Genomic DNA, 17,944 nt, shown 5'->3' on the forward strand with positions numbered 1-17,944 from the left:
GCCCCGGTTCACAACTGAGCAAGAGGACAAGTACATTAGAGTGTCTAGTTTGAGAAACAGACGCATCACAAGTCCTCAACTGGCAGATTCATTAAATAGTACCCGCAAAACACCAGTCTCAACGTCAACAGTGAAGAGGCGACTTTCAACTGTAACTGTGTCGTTGCTGTCGTTGAAGTACCTGGGTCGTTGTTGTAACTGTGTCGTTGCTGTACCTGTGTCGTTGCTGTAACTGTGTCATTGCTGTAACTGTGTCGTTGTTGTACCTGTGTCGTTGCTGTAACTGTGTCGTTGCTGTAACTGTGCCGTTGCTGTAACTGTGTCGTTGCTGTAACTGTGTCGTTGTTGTAACTGTGTTGTAACTGTGTCGTTGTTGTAACTGTGTTGTTGCTGTAACTGTGCTGTAACAGTGTCGTTGCTGTACCTGTGCTGTAACTGTGTCGTTGCTGTAACTGTGTCGTTGCTGTAACAGTGTCGTTGCTGTAACTGTGTTGTTGCTGTAACTGTGTCGTTGTTGTAACTGTGTTGTTGCTGTAACTGTGTCGTTGTTGTAACTGTGCTGTAACAGTGCCGTTGCTGTAACTGTGCTGTAACAGCGTCGTTGCTGTAACTGTGCTGTAGCAGTGTCGTTGCTGTACCTGTGTCGTTGCTGTAACTGTGCTGTAACAGTGTCGTTGCTGTACCTGTGCTGTAACAGTGTCGTTGTTGTAACTGTGTCGTTGCTGTAACTGTGTCGTTGCTGTAACTGTGCTGTTACTGTGTTGTTGCTGTAACTGTGTCATTGTTGTAACTGTGTCGTTGCTGTAACTATGTTGTTGTTGTAACTGTGCTGTAACTGTGTCGTTGCTGTACCTGTGTCGTTGCTGTAACTGTGCTGTACCTGTGTCGTTGCTGTAACTGTGTTGTTGTTGCAACTGTGTCGTTGCTGTAACTGTGTCGTTGTTGTAACTGTGTCGTTGCTGTAACTGTGGCGTTGCTGTAACTGTGCTGTACCTGTGTCGTTGTTGTAACTGTGTTGTTGCTGTAACTGTGCTGTAACTGTGTTGTTGCTGTAACTGTGTCGGTGCTGTAACTGTGCTGTAACTGTGTCGTTGCTGTAACTGTGCCGTTGCTGTAACTGTGTCGGTGCTGTAACTGTGCTGTAACTGTGTCGTTGCTGTACCTGTGTCGTTGCTGTAACTGTGTCGTTGCTGTACCTGTGTCGTTGCTGTAACTGTGCCGTTACGTTTCTATGTCTTCCAGACCTGGACTGTGGTCCCCCCCTGCAGGTGAAGCATGCAGAGCTCCAGTTCTCCTCTACGTCGCCAGGCTCCATGGCGCTGTACGTGTGCCACCCAGGATACACCCCCATGCCCAGGGCCACCCAGAGCATCTGTGGGGGGCAGGGGGCCTGGAGCCAACCCCCTGTCTGCCAGGGTCTGTATGCAGTAACACACCACATGGCACGTCTGTCTGTCTGTCTGTCTGTCATGAATACTACTAACATAGTGGTCTGTCTGTCTGTCTGTCTGTCTGTCTGTCTGTCTGTCTGTCTGTCTGTGGTCTTCTGGGTTCTTCATTAGTCTTTACTGTAACTATTCGGGGGTTTCAGCCTCCAGAGTGTCTCAGTGGTCTAAGGCTCTGCATCGCAGTGCTAGCTGTGCCACTAGAGATCCTGGTTTGAGTCCAGGCTCTGGCGCAGCCGGCCGCGACCGGGAGACCCATGGGGCGGCGCACATTTTGTCCAAAGTCGTGTGGACAATTGGTCCAAAGCCACTCCTGTGGCTGGCCGGGCGCAGTGCATGCTGACATGTTGCCAGGTGTACTGTGTTTCCTCCGACACATTGGTGCGGCTGGCTTCCGGGTTAAGTGGGAATTGTGTCAAGAAGCAGTGCGGCTTTGTTGGGTTGTGTTTGGGAGGACGCACGGCTCTCGACTTTCGCCTCTCTCGAGTCCGTACGGGAGTTGTAGCATTGAGACAAGACTGTAACTACCAATTGGGGAGAAAATGGGGTAAAAATATATATATATATTTTTTTTTTATATATTCGGGTGCTTATAAACAGTTACTTGGTGAGCGGAAAGGCAGATATTGCATTGGCAGAGGAAGACAGTTTGAATTATGACAGTTTCGCTGTCAATCATATTTTAGAGGGAAATCTAAGCTGCGTCCCAAATACATCCTATTCCCTATATAGTGCACTACTTTATATACATAGATGGCGCCGACAGAAATGGCAGCTCTGCTTCTAGCTCCTAAGACATGACAGCCATGGCAGCTCTGCTTCTAGCTCCTAAGACATGACAGCCATGGCAGCTCTGCTTCTAGCTCCTAAGACATGACAGCCATGGCAGCTCTGCTTCTAGCTCCTAAGACATGACAGCCATGGCAGCTCAGCTTCTAGCTCCTAAGACATGACAGACATGGCAGCTCTGCTTCTAGCTCCTAAGACATGACAGCCATGGCAGCTCTGCTTCTAGCTCCTAAGACATGACAGCCATGGCAGCTCTGCTTCTAGCTCCTAAGACATGACAGGCATGGCAGCTCAGCTTCTAGCTCCTAAGACATGACAGACATGGCAGCTCAGCTTCTAGCTCCTAAGCAACTTTGTGGTATTTCGTTTTTTTGTGTGTTATTTCTTACATTATTAGCCCAGAACGTTTTTTGTGTTATTACATGCATCCGGAAATAACTTTTGGATATCAGAGCGACGGTAACTCACCAGCATTACAACCAGGAATACGACTTTCCTGAATTGTATCCTTTGTTCGTACCCCCAAGGGCATTTGAACTTATCCTAGAGGCTGCTCCAAGACGCTGCCAGTGGAGAAGAGGTATTCAGAGTGGACTTATAGTCCAACTCAGGAGGCAGGCACAACATCCATCGCTCCTGAGTATATTACTTGCAAATGTTCAGTCTCTGGATAATAAAGTAGACGAGCTCAGGCCGAGGATCTCCTTCCAGAGAGACATCAGGGACTGTAACATACTCTGTTTCATGGAATCATGGCTCTTTCCGGATATACTGTCCCTGTCCATACAGCCAGTTGGGTTCTCAGTACATTGCGCAGACAGGAATAAAGACCTCTCCGGGAAGAAGAAGGGCGGAGGTGTATGTCTCATGATTAACTACTCATGGTGTGATTGTGATAACGTACAGAAACTCAAGTTTTTTTATTCACCCAAACTAGAATACCTCACAATCAAATGCCGACCGTATTACCTCCTGAGAGAATTCTCTTCTGTTATAGTCACAGTCGTGTATATTCCCTCTCAAGCCGATACCACGACGGCCCTCAAGGAACTACACTGGACTTTGTGCAAACTGGAATGTGGATGAATACAAACAGTGTAGTTATTCTCTCCGTAAGGCAAGAAAACAGGCAAAACGTCAGTACAGAGACAAAGTGGAGTCGCAATTCAATGGCACCATGAGACGTATGTGGCAGGGTCTACAGACAATCACTGATTACAAAGGGAAAGCCAGCCACGTCGCGGACACCAACGTCTTGCTCCCAGACAAGCTAAACACCTTCTTTGCCGGTTTTGAGGATACCACAGTGCCACCAACGCAGCAAGCTCCCAAGAACTGTGGGCTCTCGTTCTCCGTGGCTAACGTGAGTAAGACATTTAAGTATGTTAACCCTCACAAGGCTGTTGGCCAAGCCGCGTCCTCAGGGAATGCGCAGACCAGCTGGCTGGAGTGTTTACGGACATATTCAATCTCTCCCTATCCCAGTCTGCTGTCCCCACTTGCTTCAAGATGTCCACCATTGATCCTGTACCCAAGAAAGCAAAGGTAACTGAACTAAATGACTATCCATACCCGTAGCACTCACCTCTGTCATCATCGTGCTTTGAGAGGCTAGTTAAGGATCATATCACCTCTACCTTACATGACACCCTAATCCCACTTCAGTTTGCTTATCGCTCCAATAGAGCCACAGATGATACAATTGCCATCGCACTGCACACTGCCCTATCCCGTCGGCGTACACATCACTTACAATCTGAAATGGTCCACCCACACAAACAGTGTGGTGAAGAAGGAGCAACAGCGCCTCTAAGACCCTCACAAACTTTTACAGATGCACCATCGAGAGGATCCTGTTGGGCTGTATCACTTCCTGGTACGGCAACTGCACCGCCCTCAACTGCAAGGCTCTCCCCAGGGTGGTACGCATCCCTGGGGGCACACTACCTGCCCTCCTGGATACCAACAGCACCCGATGTCACAGGAAGGCCAAAAATATCATCCAGAAGGCGAGGTCAGTACAGGTGCCTCAAAGCTGGGACCGAGAGACTGAAAAACAGCTTCTATCTCAAGGCCATCAGACTGTTAAATAGCCATCACTAGCCGGCTACCACCCAGTTACTCAACCCTGCACCTTAGAGGCTGCTGCCCTATATACATAGACCTCGAATCACTGGTCACTCTAATAATGGAACACCATTCACTTTAATAATGTTTACATACTGCTTTACTCATCTCATATATATATACTGTATTCTATTCACCTGTATTCGAGTCAATGCCACTCCAACATTGCTCTTTTACATCATTCTTTTACTTTTTTGATTTAGTAAAGTCCAATGGTCAAAAGTAGTGCACTAAATAAGGAATAGGGCTCTGGTCTAAAGTAGTGCACTATATAGGGAATAGGGCTCTGGTCTAAAGTAGTGCACTATATAGGGCATAGGATTCCATAGGGTTCTGGTTTAAAGTAGTGCACTATATAGGGCATAGGATTCCATAGGGCTCTGGTTTAAAGTAGTGCACTATATAGGGCATAGGATTCCATAGGGCTCTGGTTTAAAGTAGTGCACTATATAGGGCATAGGATTCCATAGGGCTCTGGTCTAAAGTAGTGCACTATATAGGGCATAGGATTCCATAGGGCTCTGGTCTAAAGTAGTGCACTATATAGGGCATAGGATTCCATAGGGCTCTGGTCTAAAGTAGTGCACTATATAGGGCATAGGATTCCATAGGGCTCTGGTCTAAAGTAGTGCACTATATAGGGCATAGGATTCCATAGGGCTCTGGTCTAAAGTAGTGCACTATATAGGGCATAGGATTCCATAGGGCTCTGGTCTAAAGTAGTGCACTATATAGGGCATAGGATTCCATAGGGCTCTGGTCTAAAGTAGTGCACTATAGAGGGAGTAGGATTCCATAGGGCTCTGGTCTAAAGTAGTGCACTATATAGGGAGTAGGGTTCCATAGGGCTCTGGTCTAAAGTAGTGCACTATATAGGGAGTAGGGTTCCATAGGGCTCGCTCTGGTCAAAAGTAGTGCACTATATAGGGAGTAGGGTTCCATAGGGCTCGCTCTGGTCAAAAGTAGTGCACTAAATAGGGAGTAGGGTTCCATAGGGCTCTGGTCAAAAGTAGTGCACTAAATAGGGAGTAGGGTTCCATAGGGCTCTGGTAAAAAGTAGTGCACTAAATAGGGAGTAGGGTTCCATAGGGCTCTGGTCTAAAGTAGTGCACTATATAGGGAGTAGGGTTCCATAGGGCTCTGGTCTAAAGTAGTGCACTATATAGGGAGTAGGGTTCCATAGGGCTCTGGTCTAAAGTAGTGCACTATATAGGGAGTAGGGTTCCATAGGGCTCTGGTCTAAAGTAGTGCACTACGTAGGGAATAGGGTTCCATTTGAGACTCATTTCTTAATCTCACACGGGCCTGTTTGGTTTAGCGTTCTCAAATGTTTGTTTGTTTGTGTAGAGATCAGCGCGTGTTTACTTTACGTTACTGACTTCATTGTCCCCATGAGGAAATGTTGTTGCAGTGTCACGTACACATTTAAAGTGGCGTTTAAATACAGAACAAAATGGACAGTACAACTTTCGTAACAGTTACATACTATGTATTCCTCTACAATCGCTATGTTATGACCTCTGATAGACGTTGCAGAGGCCACTTTAATTATGTAATCATTATTAAGTTTGTCCCAGCCCTGTCTGAACGGAGGAACATGTAGGAACAGGATGGCAGCCTACCTGTGTGAGTGTAGTTTCAGTAGAAACCGCTGTCAGACAAGTAGATTTCACCTCTATACTACTTCTGTACCTACAGGTTTCACCTGTATACTACTTCTATACCTACAGGTTTCACCTGTATACTACTTCTGTACCTACAGGTTTACAGCAGGTAGACTACATCTCTCAAAGCTGATAGTCAGCATTAAACGTGCCCTGCCTGCCTGCCTGCCTGCCTGCCTGCCTGCCTGCCTGCCTGCCTGCCTGCCTGCCTGCCTGCCTGCCTGCCTGCCTGCCTGCCTGCCTTGCCTGCCAGCCAGCCAGCCAGCCAGACAGACAGACAGACAGACAGACAGACAGACAGACAGATAGATTACATTACATTACATTACATTACATTACTGACTATGGGGGTAATCCAAAAGTGATGTTACTGTTATTTTTGGACAGGTTAACCAGCAGCTGTAACCGATTACATTTAGACAGTAACCTACCCAACCCTGTGTGTGTGTCTGTGCATGCTTGCGTAGGTGTGCATACGTGTGTATGTTCATAAGTGTGTGTGTGTGTGTGCGTGTTTTCCTCTCAGATATGGATGAGTGTCTGTCGGGGCCCTGTAAACACGGAGGAACATGTGAGGACCAGCCGGGTTCCTACTACTGCCACTGCCAACACGGCTTCAGAGGAGAAGACTGTGAGATAGGTACAACATTCACTCTGTCTAAGGGCCATATGTATCATGTATCCCTCCAGCTGTATTCCAGTTGTATCCCTCCAGTTGTATACCTCCAGCTGTATTCCAGTTGTATCCCTCCAGCTGTATTCCAGTTGTATCCCTCCAGCTGTATTCCAGTTGTATCCCTCCAGTTGTATCCCTCCAGCTGTATTCCAGTTGTATCCCTCCAGCTGTATTCCAGTTGTATCCCTCCAGCTGTATTCCAGCTGTATCCCTCCAGCTGTATTCCAGTTGTATCCCTCCAGTTGTATCCCTCCAGCTGTATTCCAGTTGTATCCCTCCAGTTGTATCCCTCCAGTTGTATCCCTCCAGCTGTATTCCAGTTGTATACCTACAGCTGTATTCCAGTTGTATCCCTCCAGCTGTATTCCAGTTGTATCCTTCCAGTTGTATCCCTCCAGTTGTATCCCTCCAGCTGTATTCCAGTTGTATCCCTCCAGTTGTATCCCTCCAGTTGTATCCCTCCAGCTGTATTCCAGTTGTATCCCTCCAGCTGTATTCCTGTTGTATCCCTCCAGCTGTATTCAAGTTGTATCCCTCCAGTTGTATCCCTCCAGCTGTATTCCAGTTGTATCCCTCCAGCTGTATTCCAGCTGTATCCCTCCAGCTGTATCCCTCCAGTTGTATCCCTCCAGTTGTATCCCTCCAGCTGTATTCCAGCTGTAACCCTCCAGTTGTATCCCTCCAGTTGTTTCCCTCCAGCTGTATTCCAGTTGTATCCCTCCAGTTGTATCGCTCCAGCTGTATTCATGTTGTATCCCTCCAGCTCTATTCCAGTTGTATCCCTCCAGCTCTATTCCAGTTGTATCCCTCCAGTTGTATCCCTCCAGTTGTATTTCAGTTGTATCCCTCCAGTTGTATTCCAGTTGTATCCCTCCAGCTGTATTCCAGTTGTATCCCTCCAGCTGTATTCCTGTTTTATCCCTCCAGCTGTTTTCCAGTTGTATCCCTCCAGTTGTATTCCAGTTGTATCCCTCCAGCTGTATTCCAGTTGTATCCCTCCAGTTGTATTCCAGTTGTATCCCTCCAGTTGTATTCCAGTTGTATCCCTCCAGCTGTTTCCCTCCAGCTGTATTCCTGTTGTATCCCTCCAGTTGTATTCCAGTTGTATCCCTCAAGCTGTATTCCCTCCAGTTGTAGCCCTCCAGTTGTAGCCCTCCAGTTGTAGCCCTCCAGCTGTATCCCTCCAGCTGTATTCCAGTTGTATCCCTCCAGTTGTATTCCAGTTGTATCCCTCCAGTTGTATTCCAGTTGAATCCCTCCAGTTGTATCCCTTCAGCTGTATTCCAGTTTTATCCCTCCAGCTGTTTTCCTGTTGTATCCCTCCAGTTGTATTCCAGTTGTATCCCTCCAGTTGTATTCCAGTTGTATCCTCCAGTTGTATCCCTCCAGCTGTATTCCAGTTGTATTCCAGTTGTATCCCTCCAGTTGTATTCCAGTTGTATCCCTCCAGTTGTATTCCAGTTGTATCCCTCCAGCTGTTTTCCTGTTGTATCCCTCCAGTTGTATTCCAGTTGTATCCCTCCAGTTGTATTCCAGTTGTATCCTCCAGTTGTATCCCTCCAGCTGTATTCCAGTTGTATTCCAGTTGTATCCCTCCAGCTGTATTCCAGTTGTATCCCTCCAGCTGTATTCCAGTTGTATCCCTCCAGCTGTATTCCAGTTATATCCTTCCTGTCTCTGAGTGTGTTGTGTCTCCAGAGCAGGACAGATGTGAGTCCAGCCCCTGTTTGAACGGCGGTGTGTGTCGGGGCTCCAGGAACAACTACCTGTGTGTGTGTAAAGAAGGGTTCTTGGGGGACCGCTGCCAGTCATGTGAGTAGAGCTATACCGGTCGAGTCTGAAATGGCACCCTATTCCCTTTATAGTGCACTACTTTTGACCAGGGCCCTATGTAGGGAATAGGGTGCCATTCAGTGGAGGCTGCTGAGGGGAGGACGGCTCATAATAATGGCTGGGACGGAGTGAATGGAACGGCCTCAACGGCCTCAAACACATGGAAACCATGGAAACCACGTGTTCCATGTATTTCATACCATTCCACCTATTCTGCTCCAGCCATTACCACGAGCTCGTCCTCCCCAATTATGGTGCCACCAACCTCCTGTGGTGGTAACAGAATAGCACATCATGGTGACAGATGGTCTCTGACTCCCCCTAGTGGAGAATCCCTGTGTACTGCAGCCGTGTGGGAACAGAGGCCTCTGCCACAGCGACAGGAGAGGGAACTACAGCTGTACTTGCAAAGTGGGTCACACAGGCAAGGACTGTGAGAGAGGTGAGAGTCAGTCACGTTCAGCTATCCCATCGACTATCAATTATCTTATTGGTGCATCATTCAAGAAACCCACAAATTCAAATAAATGTATCAATTAATCAATACCAAGTCTCTTCTTTGTGGTAGAAATAACCAATGCTATTTTTTACCACTGTTCCCAGACCTGTTGCCTCCCTCTGGTCTGCATGTACTACGGGTGGAGGAGGATGAGGTGGAGCTGCGCTGGGACCTGCCGGATCCTTCCTCTCAGAGCCTGGTCAGTTTAATTCATACATTTTTTTTATTTAACCCATTGTGGTCAGAATAGACAGACAGACAGACAGACAGACAGACAGACAGACAGACAGACAGACAGACAGACAGACAGACAGACAGACAGACAGACAGACGGACGTTTATTACAAAGCTAGATCAATGAGTTAGACAGATTACTTTGATAAACAATTCATTACACCATTGCCCATTTCATGGTGCTTATCTTTAGCAACAACAACAACAACAACAAAAGTCAGCTGGCTAACTCATTGATCCTTATTTGTAGTATAACCCTCAGAGGCACTGGTCATAAGTAGTGCACTATATAGGGAATAGGGCTCTGGTCAGAAGTAGTGCACTATATAGGGAATAGGGCTCTGGTCTAAAGTAGTGCACTATATAGGGAATAGGGCTCTGGTCTAAAGTAGTGCACTATATAGGGAATAGGGATCTGGTCTAAAGTAGTGCACTATATAGGGAATAGGGTGCCATCAAGGAAGCACCCTGAAACCTTGAACACTTGTTCATGGGGGTTGCACCTCCGTCACTCCGTCGCGTCGTTGCCATAGTTACCGCATCACCATGCTACAGATGCCGCAGCATATTGCCGTCTTTCTGAAATGGGGGCTAATGACTGTTTCATCGCAATTAGACTATAGTGGCCTGGAAATATCATGATATTGTTAATAAAGTAGACAAATTAGTAGAAAATAACGTTGTTATCATTATGTTGTCGTCAAGTTTTTCTTTAGAGCGATGGCAATGTTGTCGTGAGCTACCAACGTTTTTCAGAAATAGCTAGCAATGCTAACGTTAGCGAGCTAAAATGTCAGTGCTCTCCCCTCAATCTTAGATAGTGGGGACAGAGGCCTCTACTGCCTCGAAAGCCAACCTGGCGATATTTGAAACTTGTAATCGTGTTTTCAAGCCACAGTAATGCACTTCAGACGAAATGTTCATTAGCACATATTGAGACTGCATTGTGTAGAAATCTCTGCTGGGCTTCAGTCCTAAAACAAACATGCAACCCACGGATAGGTCAGTGGCTTCGCTGTGACCTACGCCCCTCTGGGTCTCCCGGGCCGTGGCAGTGGAACCAGGAAGACTGACTTCCTGGACAAGAAGCAGTCCACCTATCAGCTGCAGGGCCTGGTGCCTGGCCTGCTATACAACATCTCTACGTTCTCAGTGAAACGAAACACCAACAGCAACGATATCAGCCAGCCAGCCATCGCTCTCATACGCACCAGTGAGTGGACTGTGAATGCTTCAGTACAGTGACGATCTCACTGTTTTATGTATAGTGTAGTTTAGAGAGTGTGTGTGTGTGTGTGTGTGTGTGTGTGTGTGTGTGTGTGTGTGTGTGTGTGTGTGTGTGTGTGTGTGTGTGGGTATACTGACCTGTGTATCTCTCTCTGTGTGTCAGGGCCACGGCGGGTGGACCAGCTGCAGGTAGTCAACGTATCGTCCTCCCAGGTATGGCTGAGGTGGCTGGTTCAGGCTGCTCGTCATGCTACCGTCAGCCAGGTGCGCCTTTCCCTGGTCTCCTGGGACGGTAGTGGAGTCGCCACCGCTCTGCTCAACACCAGCACAATGGAATATGCCTTCAGGTTCTGCTCCATTCAACATTATTGTCACTAGTTTGGCAGTAGATTTGAGTGATTCTCAAAGTACTTAGTCTATCCACAGGGGTACTTGGAAAGACTCGTGAGATCATAGGCCTACTGGTCTAATGCCCATGAAGAGGTAGTTTGGGCAGAGCATGATGCATTTGGTGGTAGTGACCAAACAAAAAGTTGAAAAAACACTGACTTACAGCCTGCAATACTGATTATGTCCACTGGGTGCCACTGTATCACTATCACTTAATATTACTTTCTATGGCATTGGTTCTCAACCTTTTTCCGTTACTGTACAACCAATTGAATTTTGCTCTGCCCGGAGAAAACCCTGAAGTAACCCCTCATGTGCATTTTACCAGTAAACCTATGGTCTCATGAGTCTTCTCCAGTACCCTCTGTGGGTAGGCCCAATACCCCCAGGATACCCCTTGTTGGGAACCGCTGTTCTAGGGCACTGTCTGCACTGCAATACACATTTCATCCAGTAGATGGCGGTGTGAAGCCACCGCTGATAAACATCCATAGACCAGAGCAGAATTGTTTGTTTTTTTGTCATGTTGCATGACTGGGATTTCTGTCTGTGTGTTTCTGTGTGTCTCCCCTTCAGCTCTCTGCTCCCTGGTCAGATGTACACGGTGGACGTTCTAACTCAGAGTGGTATCAGACCAGACGAGTCGCCCTCCACCAGTCACTCTGCTGGACCGCTGCAAGTCTGGACCAGTATGTCATCACATGTCTCATACATTAATCAATCAATCAGTCAATCAATCCAAACATGTATTTTATAAAGCCCTTTTTTTACAATCAACAATTTTCAGATAACCAGCCATAAGCAATGCAGAAGCAGTAACTCAATGAACCTCAGGAATTCGCTATGCATTCGTTAAGCATCTGGAAACTTCCCCATCCTAACATAGATAGTCTTGTCCACCGCGCAGAGAGATTCATTAACCTGAGACAAGACACTTAAAGATGGCCACTCCAATTAGAAAATGTGATCAGGATCAACTGTCACGATCAGGATCAACTGTCAGGATCAGGATCAACTGTCAGGATCAGGATCAACTGTCAGGATCAACTGTCACGATCAGGATCAACTGTCACGATCAGGATCAACTGTCAGGATCAGGATCAACTGTCAGGATCAGGATCAACTGTCAGGATCAGGATCAACTGTCAGGATCAGGATCAACTGGCAGGATCAGGATCAACTGTCAGGATCAGGATTAACTGTCAGGATCAGGATCAACTGTCAGGATCAGGATTAACTGTCAGGATCAGGATCAACTGTCAGGATCAGGATCAACTGTCAGGATCAGGATCAACTGTCAGGATCAGGATCAACTGTCAGGATCAGGATTAACTGTCAGGATCAGGATTAACTGTCAGGATCAGGATTAACTGTCAGGATCAGGATCAACTGTCAGGATCAGGATTAACTGTCAGGATCAGGATCAGGATCAACTGTCAGGATCAGGATTAACTGTCAGGATCAGGATTAACTGTCAGGATCAGGATCAACTGTCAGGATCAGGATCAACTGGCACTTCGTGCCATTGTATTGAACGTTCTCGGGCCGCCTTCTATCGCCAGCGCCATAGTAGGTGCCCTAAAGGGGTGATAAAGCCAAGTCATTCTGGACTGAGGCGAACTACTGTTTAGTCTACATTACACTACAGTGCCTGGAAATACAATAACATTCAAAACTAGTCAAATATTTAGTAGGATACAACTTTGCAAGTATTATCATATCGTCAAATTTACTTTACATCAAAAGGTTTTTCCTACTAATCATTTGCCTTCCTTTGTACGTCATTGTATTTCCAAGCCACTGTAAATCACTTTGAATTAAATCTTCATCAGCGCTCATTGAAAATGCATTGAGTAGAATACTCAGTAGGGCATCAGTCCGAAATGAACGTTCAAAACAATATTGTGACTGAACATGCAACCTACGAATAGAATCACGAGAATCGCAATCCGTATTATATCGGCACCTACGTATGGTGATAATATCATATACAGTGAGGTCCCTGGCATTAACCCGCCCTGAGGAATTCACTACGCATTTGTTAATAAAGCCTCTTAAGGATCGGACCCTTTTTCCAATTTTCGCCTAAAATAACAAACTCAAATCTAACTGCCTGTAGCTCAGGACCTAAAATAACATACCCAAATCTAACTGCCTGTAGCTCAGGACCTAAAATAACATACTCAAATCTAACTGCCTGTAGGTCAGGACCTAAAATAACATACTCAAATCTAACAGCCTGTAGCTCAGGACCTAAAATGACATACCCAAATCTAACTGCCTGTAGCTCAGGACCTAAAATGACATACCCAAATCTAACTGCCTGTAACTCAGGACCTAAAATAACATACCCAAATCTAACTGCCTGTAGCTCAGGACCTAAAGTAACAAACTCAAATCTAACTGCCTGTAGCTCAGGACCTGAAGTAAGGATATGCATATTCTTGATACCATTTGAAAGGAAACACTTTGAAGTTTGTGGAAATGGGAAGGGAATGTAGAAGAATATAACACATTAGATCTGGTAGAAGAAAAATACAACCGCATGCTAATCGCATTAGCCTACATTAGCTCAAACGTCCCGCAGGGCCCCCACCGATCCTGAAGATGTTTTTAAAAAGGCAATGAAAATGTCTAAATAAAATGAAACAAAACACTTTTGGCTATTTATAGAACTGGTTATAGATTATTAAATAATAATAATGAATAAACAATTTATAATAAATATACGAAAAATAAATAAATAAAAGGTAGAAAATTGCATCAAACTTGAATAGCGATTTGGCCGCATCAACGTTCTGCTCATCTTTGTCCACTACAATATTAAAACTTGTCCTTCGATGACGTTCCCCTTGTCGTCTTCCTTTCACTGTCCTCTTTCTCCTCTAACTTTCCTTTTTACTTCTATGAAAAAGGACAAGGCTTCTCTCTCTCTCTCTCTCCAGTTGGTAAATCCATTTTAATTGCACATACCCGAGACCTGTGGCAATTATGTCAGACCCGTTCCAGATCCGAGACAAAAGTCTGAATTTTGGACCCAAATTTAAGAATAGAGGTCCAACAGACCTCGAAAGTCACAACTGTTTCTATCAGCATACAGACAGACTGTCCTCTCTGTGCCCCCTCCCTCCCTCCCTCTAGGACCCCTCCCCCCTCAGAACCTGTCTCTGTCCCATGTGACTTCCAACTCTGCCCTGGTGACGTGGGATCCCCATCCCAGGAACCTGCCAGATGGCTTCGTGGTCAATGTGACGCGAGGCCTGAGCACCCGCAGTCGCTTCCTACCCAATGGGAAGCTGCGAACATATACCCTAAGAGAGCTTTCCCCAGGACAACACTACCACCTAGTCCTCATGGCTGTTAGGAACACAGGACAGGAACATATTCACAGTGTACCACAACACCTGGCCTTCACCACATGTGAGTCTCTGCTTCCAGACTGTTCTATAGGCTACAGCTCTAACATACACTACTCTTGAGATTTCACATTGTAATGCTCCGGGGACTTCTGCTTAGAGCCCAGAATGAGACTTCTACCATTCTAGGACTATCGTTTTGTCTGTTTCAGTCTGAAAAGCTTTCCTTTTAACACTTCCTATGCAACTAACTTTAACTGTACCTGGACCAGTACCGATGGACGAGCGACGGGGAGGGAGGACGAGGGAGAGACCGTCTGTCGGGGGAACCCCTGTGGGTCATACTCTAGCCCCGTCTGAACCTCACGACCTGGGGGTGGCTGGAGAGAGAGAGAACTCTGAAGAGATGCCCAGGTAAGAGGGAGGGAGGGAGGGAGGGTGTGAGAGAGAGTGTGAGAGAGAGTGTGAGAGAGAGAGAGAGAGAGAGAGAACTCTGAAGAGATGCCCAGGTGAGTGAGTGAGTGAGTGAGTGAGTGAGTGAGTGAGTGAGGGAGGGAGGGAGGGAGAGTGTGAGTGAGTGAGTGAGTGAGTGAGTGAGTGAGTGAGTGAGTGCGTGCGTGCGTGCGTGCACTCTGAAGAGATGCCCAGGTGAATAAGTGAGACTGAGAGAGAGAGAGACAGATAGACAGACAGAGATTGACTGTAGGGGGTTATCAAGTTATCAAGGCTATGAGACACTAGAGCGCAGTGTTGCGCACGTATTGTAGAAATTGTTCTTCCACTGCTAAGTTGTAAACAGACTATTTAATGCTAACTAGACAAGGTTGGTTCTCTCAGGCTCTATCTATCTTGTCTCTCTAAAAGCTTCGGCCATCATTCGTTCTCTTCCAGATACACAGAACTGATTGATGGAAGGGGGAGGATAACAGCTAAGTTCACGAGCCTGCCCAGAAAGGTCATCAGACACCGCACCAGTAAGCAGTATCATAACCCCCATATATCATAATGTAAAACAGCCTCTTTAACAGTGATGATGGTGTGAACTGACACAAGTAAGAACTTTGTGAAGTGTCAATATATCTCGCTCAATACCTCCTTAGAAACAGTTCATCCTCTTTTTTTTTTTTTGCCTTGCAGAGCCTGAGCTTCCTATTCAGTTCCAGAAGATGGAGGAGACAACTAATCAAATCGGCCTTGCACTAGAGAGGAAGGAGGAAGAGGAGGGGCCTGGTAGGTTCTCTACAGCAGGACAGAGAATCCATCAGAAATTGTCTGTAGGGTACTGGTCAAATGTAGTGGACAATAAAGAGCATGGGGTGTCATTTGGGACGTATGCAGCCTTGGTGAAACCCGAGCTGCTGGTTTTCTCTGCTTGGGGTCCTGACAACAGTATGCTGTGTTTCAGAGTCGTCCCGGGACTGCCAGAGCTTGCACTGCTTGAACGGGGGTACGTGTGAGAAGGGGAGCGACTCATACATCTGCAATTGCGCAGCTGGGTTCAAGGGCAGGCAGTGTGAGCTGTGTAAGTTTATGTCTTTCTCCCTCCCCTCCCCACCACTTTCTCTTCAATGCATTTCCTCCCCCAAACACCCTCAGTCAGACTCATTCCTTTCCTAAAACCATCAATCACCAGGGAGGAGTGCCAAATACCTCCCTCTCTCTCCCTTCCTCTCTGCCCCCCCCTACCTCCTTATTTCGCTCCTCTCAGACAAAAACCCTTTCTTTCTGTCCTCACTCTCTCCCTATCTCTCTGTCCTGTCTCTCCCTACCACCCTCCCTATCTCTCTGTTCTATCTCTCTCCCCCCTATCGCTCTGTTCTCTCTCTCCCTCCCTATCACTCTGTTCTCTCTCCCTCCCGATCTTTCTGTCCTATATCTCTCTGTCCTCTGTTCAAAGTACACAAGGGGAAATAAATAAGCATAAATATGGGTTGTATTTACAATGGTGTGTGTTCTTCACTGGTTGCCCTTTTCTTGTGGCAACAGGTCACTAATCTTGCTGCTGTGATGTCACACTGGAATTTCACCCAGTAGATATGGGGGTTTATCAAAATCGGGTTTGTTTTCGAATTCTTTGTGGATCTGTGTAATCTGAGGGAAATATGTGTCTCTAATATGGTCATACATTGGGCAGGAGGTTAGGAAGTGCAGCTCAGTTTCCACTTCATTTTGTGGGCAGTGAGCACATAGCCTGTCTTCTCTTGAGAGCCATGTCTGCCTACAACTGCCTTTCTCAATAGCAAGGCTATGCCCACTGAGTCTGCGCATAGCCTGTCTTCTCTTGAGAGCCAGTAGCAAGTCTTTGTTCACTGAGTCTGTACATAGTCAAAGCTTTCCTTAAGTTTGGGTCAGTCACAGTGGTCAAGTATTCTGCCATTGTGTACTCTGTTTAGGGCCAAACAGTATTCTAGTTTTTTTGTTAATTCTTTCCAATGTGTCAAGTAATTATCTTTTTGTTTTCTCATGATTTGGTTGGGTCTAGTTGTGCTGTTGTCCTGGGGCTCTGTAGGGTGTGTTTGTGTTTGTGAACAGAGCCCCAGGACCAGCTTGCTTAGGGGACTCTTCTCCAGGTTCATCTCTCTGTAGGTGATGGCTTTGTTATGGAAGGTTTGGGAATCGCTTTCTTTTAGGTGGTTGTAGAATTTAACAGCTCTTTTCTGGATTTTGATAATTAGTGGGTATCGGCCTAAATCTGCTCTGCATGCATTATTTGGTGTTCTACGTTGTACACGGAGGAATATTTTTTCAGAATTCTGCATGCAGAGTCTCAATTTGGTGTTTGTCCCATTTCGTGAAGTCTTGGTTGGTGAGCGGACGTTTAGGCCGAGGTATGTATAGTGTTTTGTGTGCTCTACGGCAACGGTGCTTAGATGGAATTTGTATTTGTGGTCCTGGAGACTGGACCTTTTTTGGAACACCATTATTTTTGTCTTACTGAGATTTTCTGTCAGGGCCCAGGTCTGGCAGAATCTGTGTAGAAGATCTAGGTGCTGGTTTTCCCCCCAACACCACTTTCCATCATTTGTATAGCAGACTCTCATGCCAAATGGAGTCAAAAGCTTTTTTGAAGTCATTGACTTTTCCTTTGTTTTGGTTTGTTTGGTTGTCAGTTAGGGTGTGCAGGGTGGTCTGTCATACGGTAATTTGGTAAAAAGCCAATTTGACATTTGCTCAGTACATTGTTTTCAATGAGGAAATTAACTAGTCTGCTGTTAATGATGACGCAGAGGATTTTCCCAAGGTTGCTGTTGACACATATCCCACGGTGGTTATTGGGGTCAAATTTGGGGTGATCAGTCCTTGGTTCTAAATATTTGGGAAGATGCCAGAGCTGAGGATGATGTTAAAGAGTTTAAGTATAGCCAATTGGAATTTGTGGTCTGTATATTTTATCATTTCATTGAGGATATCATCAACCCCACAGGCCTTTTTGGGTTGAAGGGTTTGTAGTTTGTAGTTCATTCAATGTAATTGGAGAATCCAGTGGGTTCTGGTAGTCTTTAATAGTTGATTCAAAGATTTGTATTTTGATCATGTATATGTTTTTTTGCTCTTTCTTCTTTGTTATAGGTATTAGAGAAGTGGGTTATCCATACATCTCTGTTTTGGATAGATAATAATTTGTGTTGTTGTTTGTTTACCCAGAAGTGGTTAGAGTCTACGGATTCTTCAGTTACATAGAGCTGATTTCTGACGTGTTGCTC

The 17,944-nt window shown here is 46.1% G+C and overlaps 1 protein-coding gene across 1 annotated transcript in view; it reads left to right on the forward strand.

The window, feature by feature from the left end:
* Window positions 1–17,944, forward strand: part of LOC139410291 (sushi, nidogen and EGF-like domain-containing protein 1) — a 110,791-nt gene that overhangs the window by 87,331 nt on the left and 5,516 nt on the right. The window contains exons 16-30 of the mRNA XM_071155779.1: window positions 1,243–1,416; window positions 5,709–5,731; window positions 5,939–6,023; window positions 6,552–6,665; window positions 8,400–8,513; window positions 8,860–8,976; window positions 9,138–9,232; window positions 10,270–10,480; window positions 10,658–10,841; window positions 11,461–11,573; window positions 14,026–14,304; window positions 14,513–14,654; window positions 15,132–15,214; window positions 15,378–15,470; window positions 15,646–15,762. Coding sequence (XP_071011880.1) covers window positions 1,243–1,416; window positions 5,709–5,731; window positions 5,939–6,023; window positions 6,552–6,665; window positions 8,400–8,513; window positions 8,860–8,976; window positions 9,138–9,232; window positions 10,270–10,480; window positions 10,658–10,841; window positions 11,461–11,573; window positions 14,026–14,304; window positions 14,513–14,654; window positions 15,132–15,214; window positions 15,378–15,470; window positions 15,646–15,762 — 1,944 coding nt within the window. The remainder of the gene's footprint in view (window positions 1–1,242; window positions 1,417–5,708; window positions 5,732–5,938; window positions 6,024–6,551; window positions 6,666–8,399; window positions 8,514–8,859; window positions 8,977–9,137; window positions 9,233–10,269; window positions 10,481–10,657; window positions 10,842–11,460; window positions 11,574–14,025; window positions 14,305–14,512; window positions 14,655–15,131; window positions 15,215–15,377; window positions 15,471–15,645; window positions 15,763–17,944) is intronic.

Source organism: Oncorhynchus clarkii, chromosome 5 (genome assembly GCF_045791955.1).
Source record: "Oncorhynchus clarkii lewisi isolate Uvic-CL-2024 chromosome 5, UVic_Ocla_1.0, whole genome shotgun sequence".
NCBI classification, from domain to species: domain Eukaryota; kingdom Metazoa; phylum Chordata; class Actinopteri; order Salmoniformes; family Salmonidae; genus Oncorhynchus; species Oncorhynchus clarkii.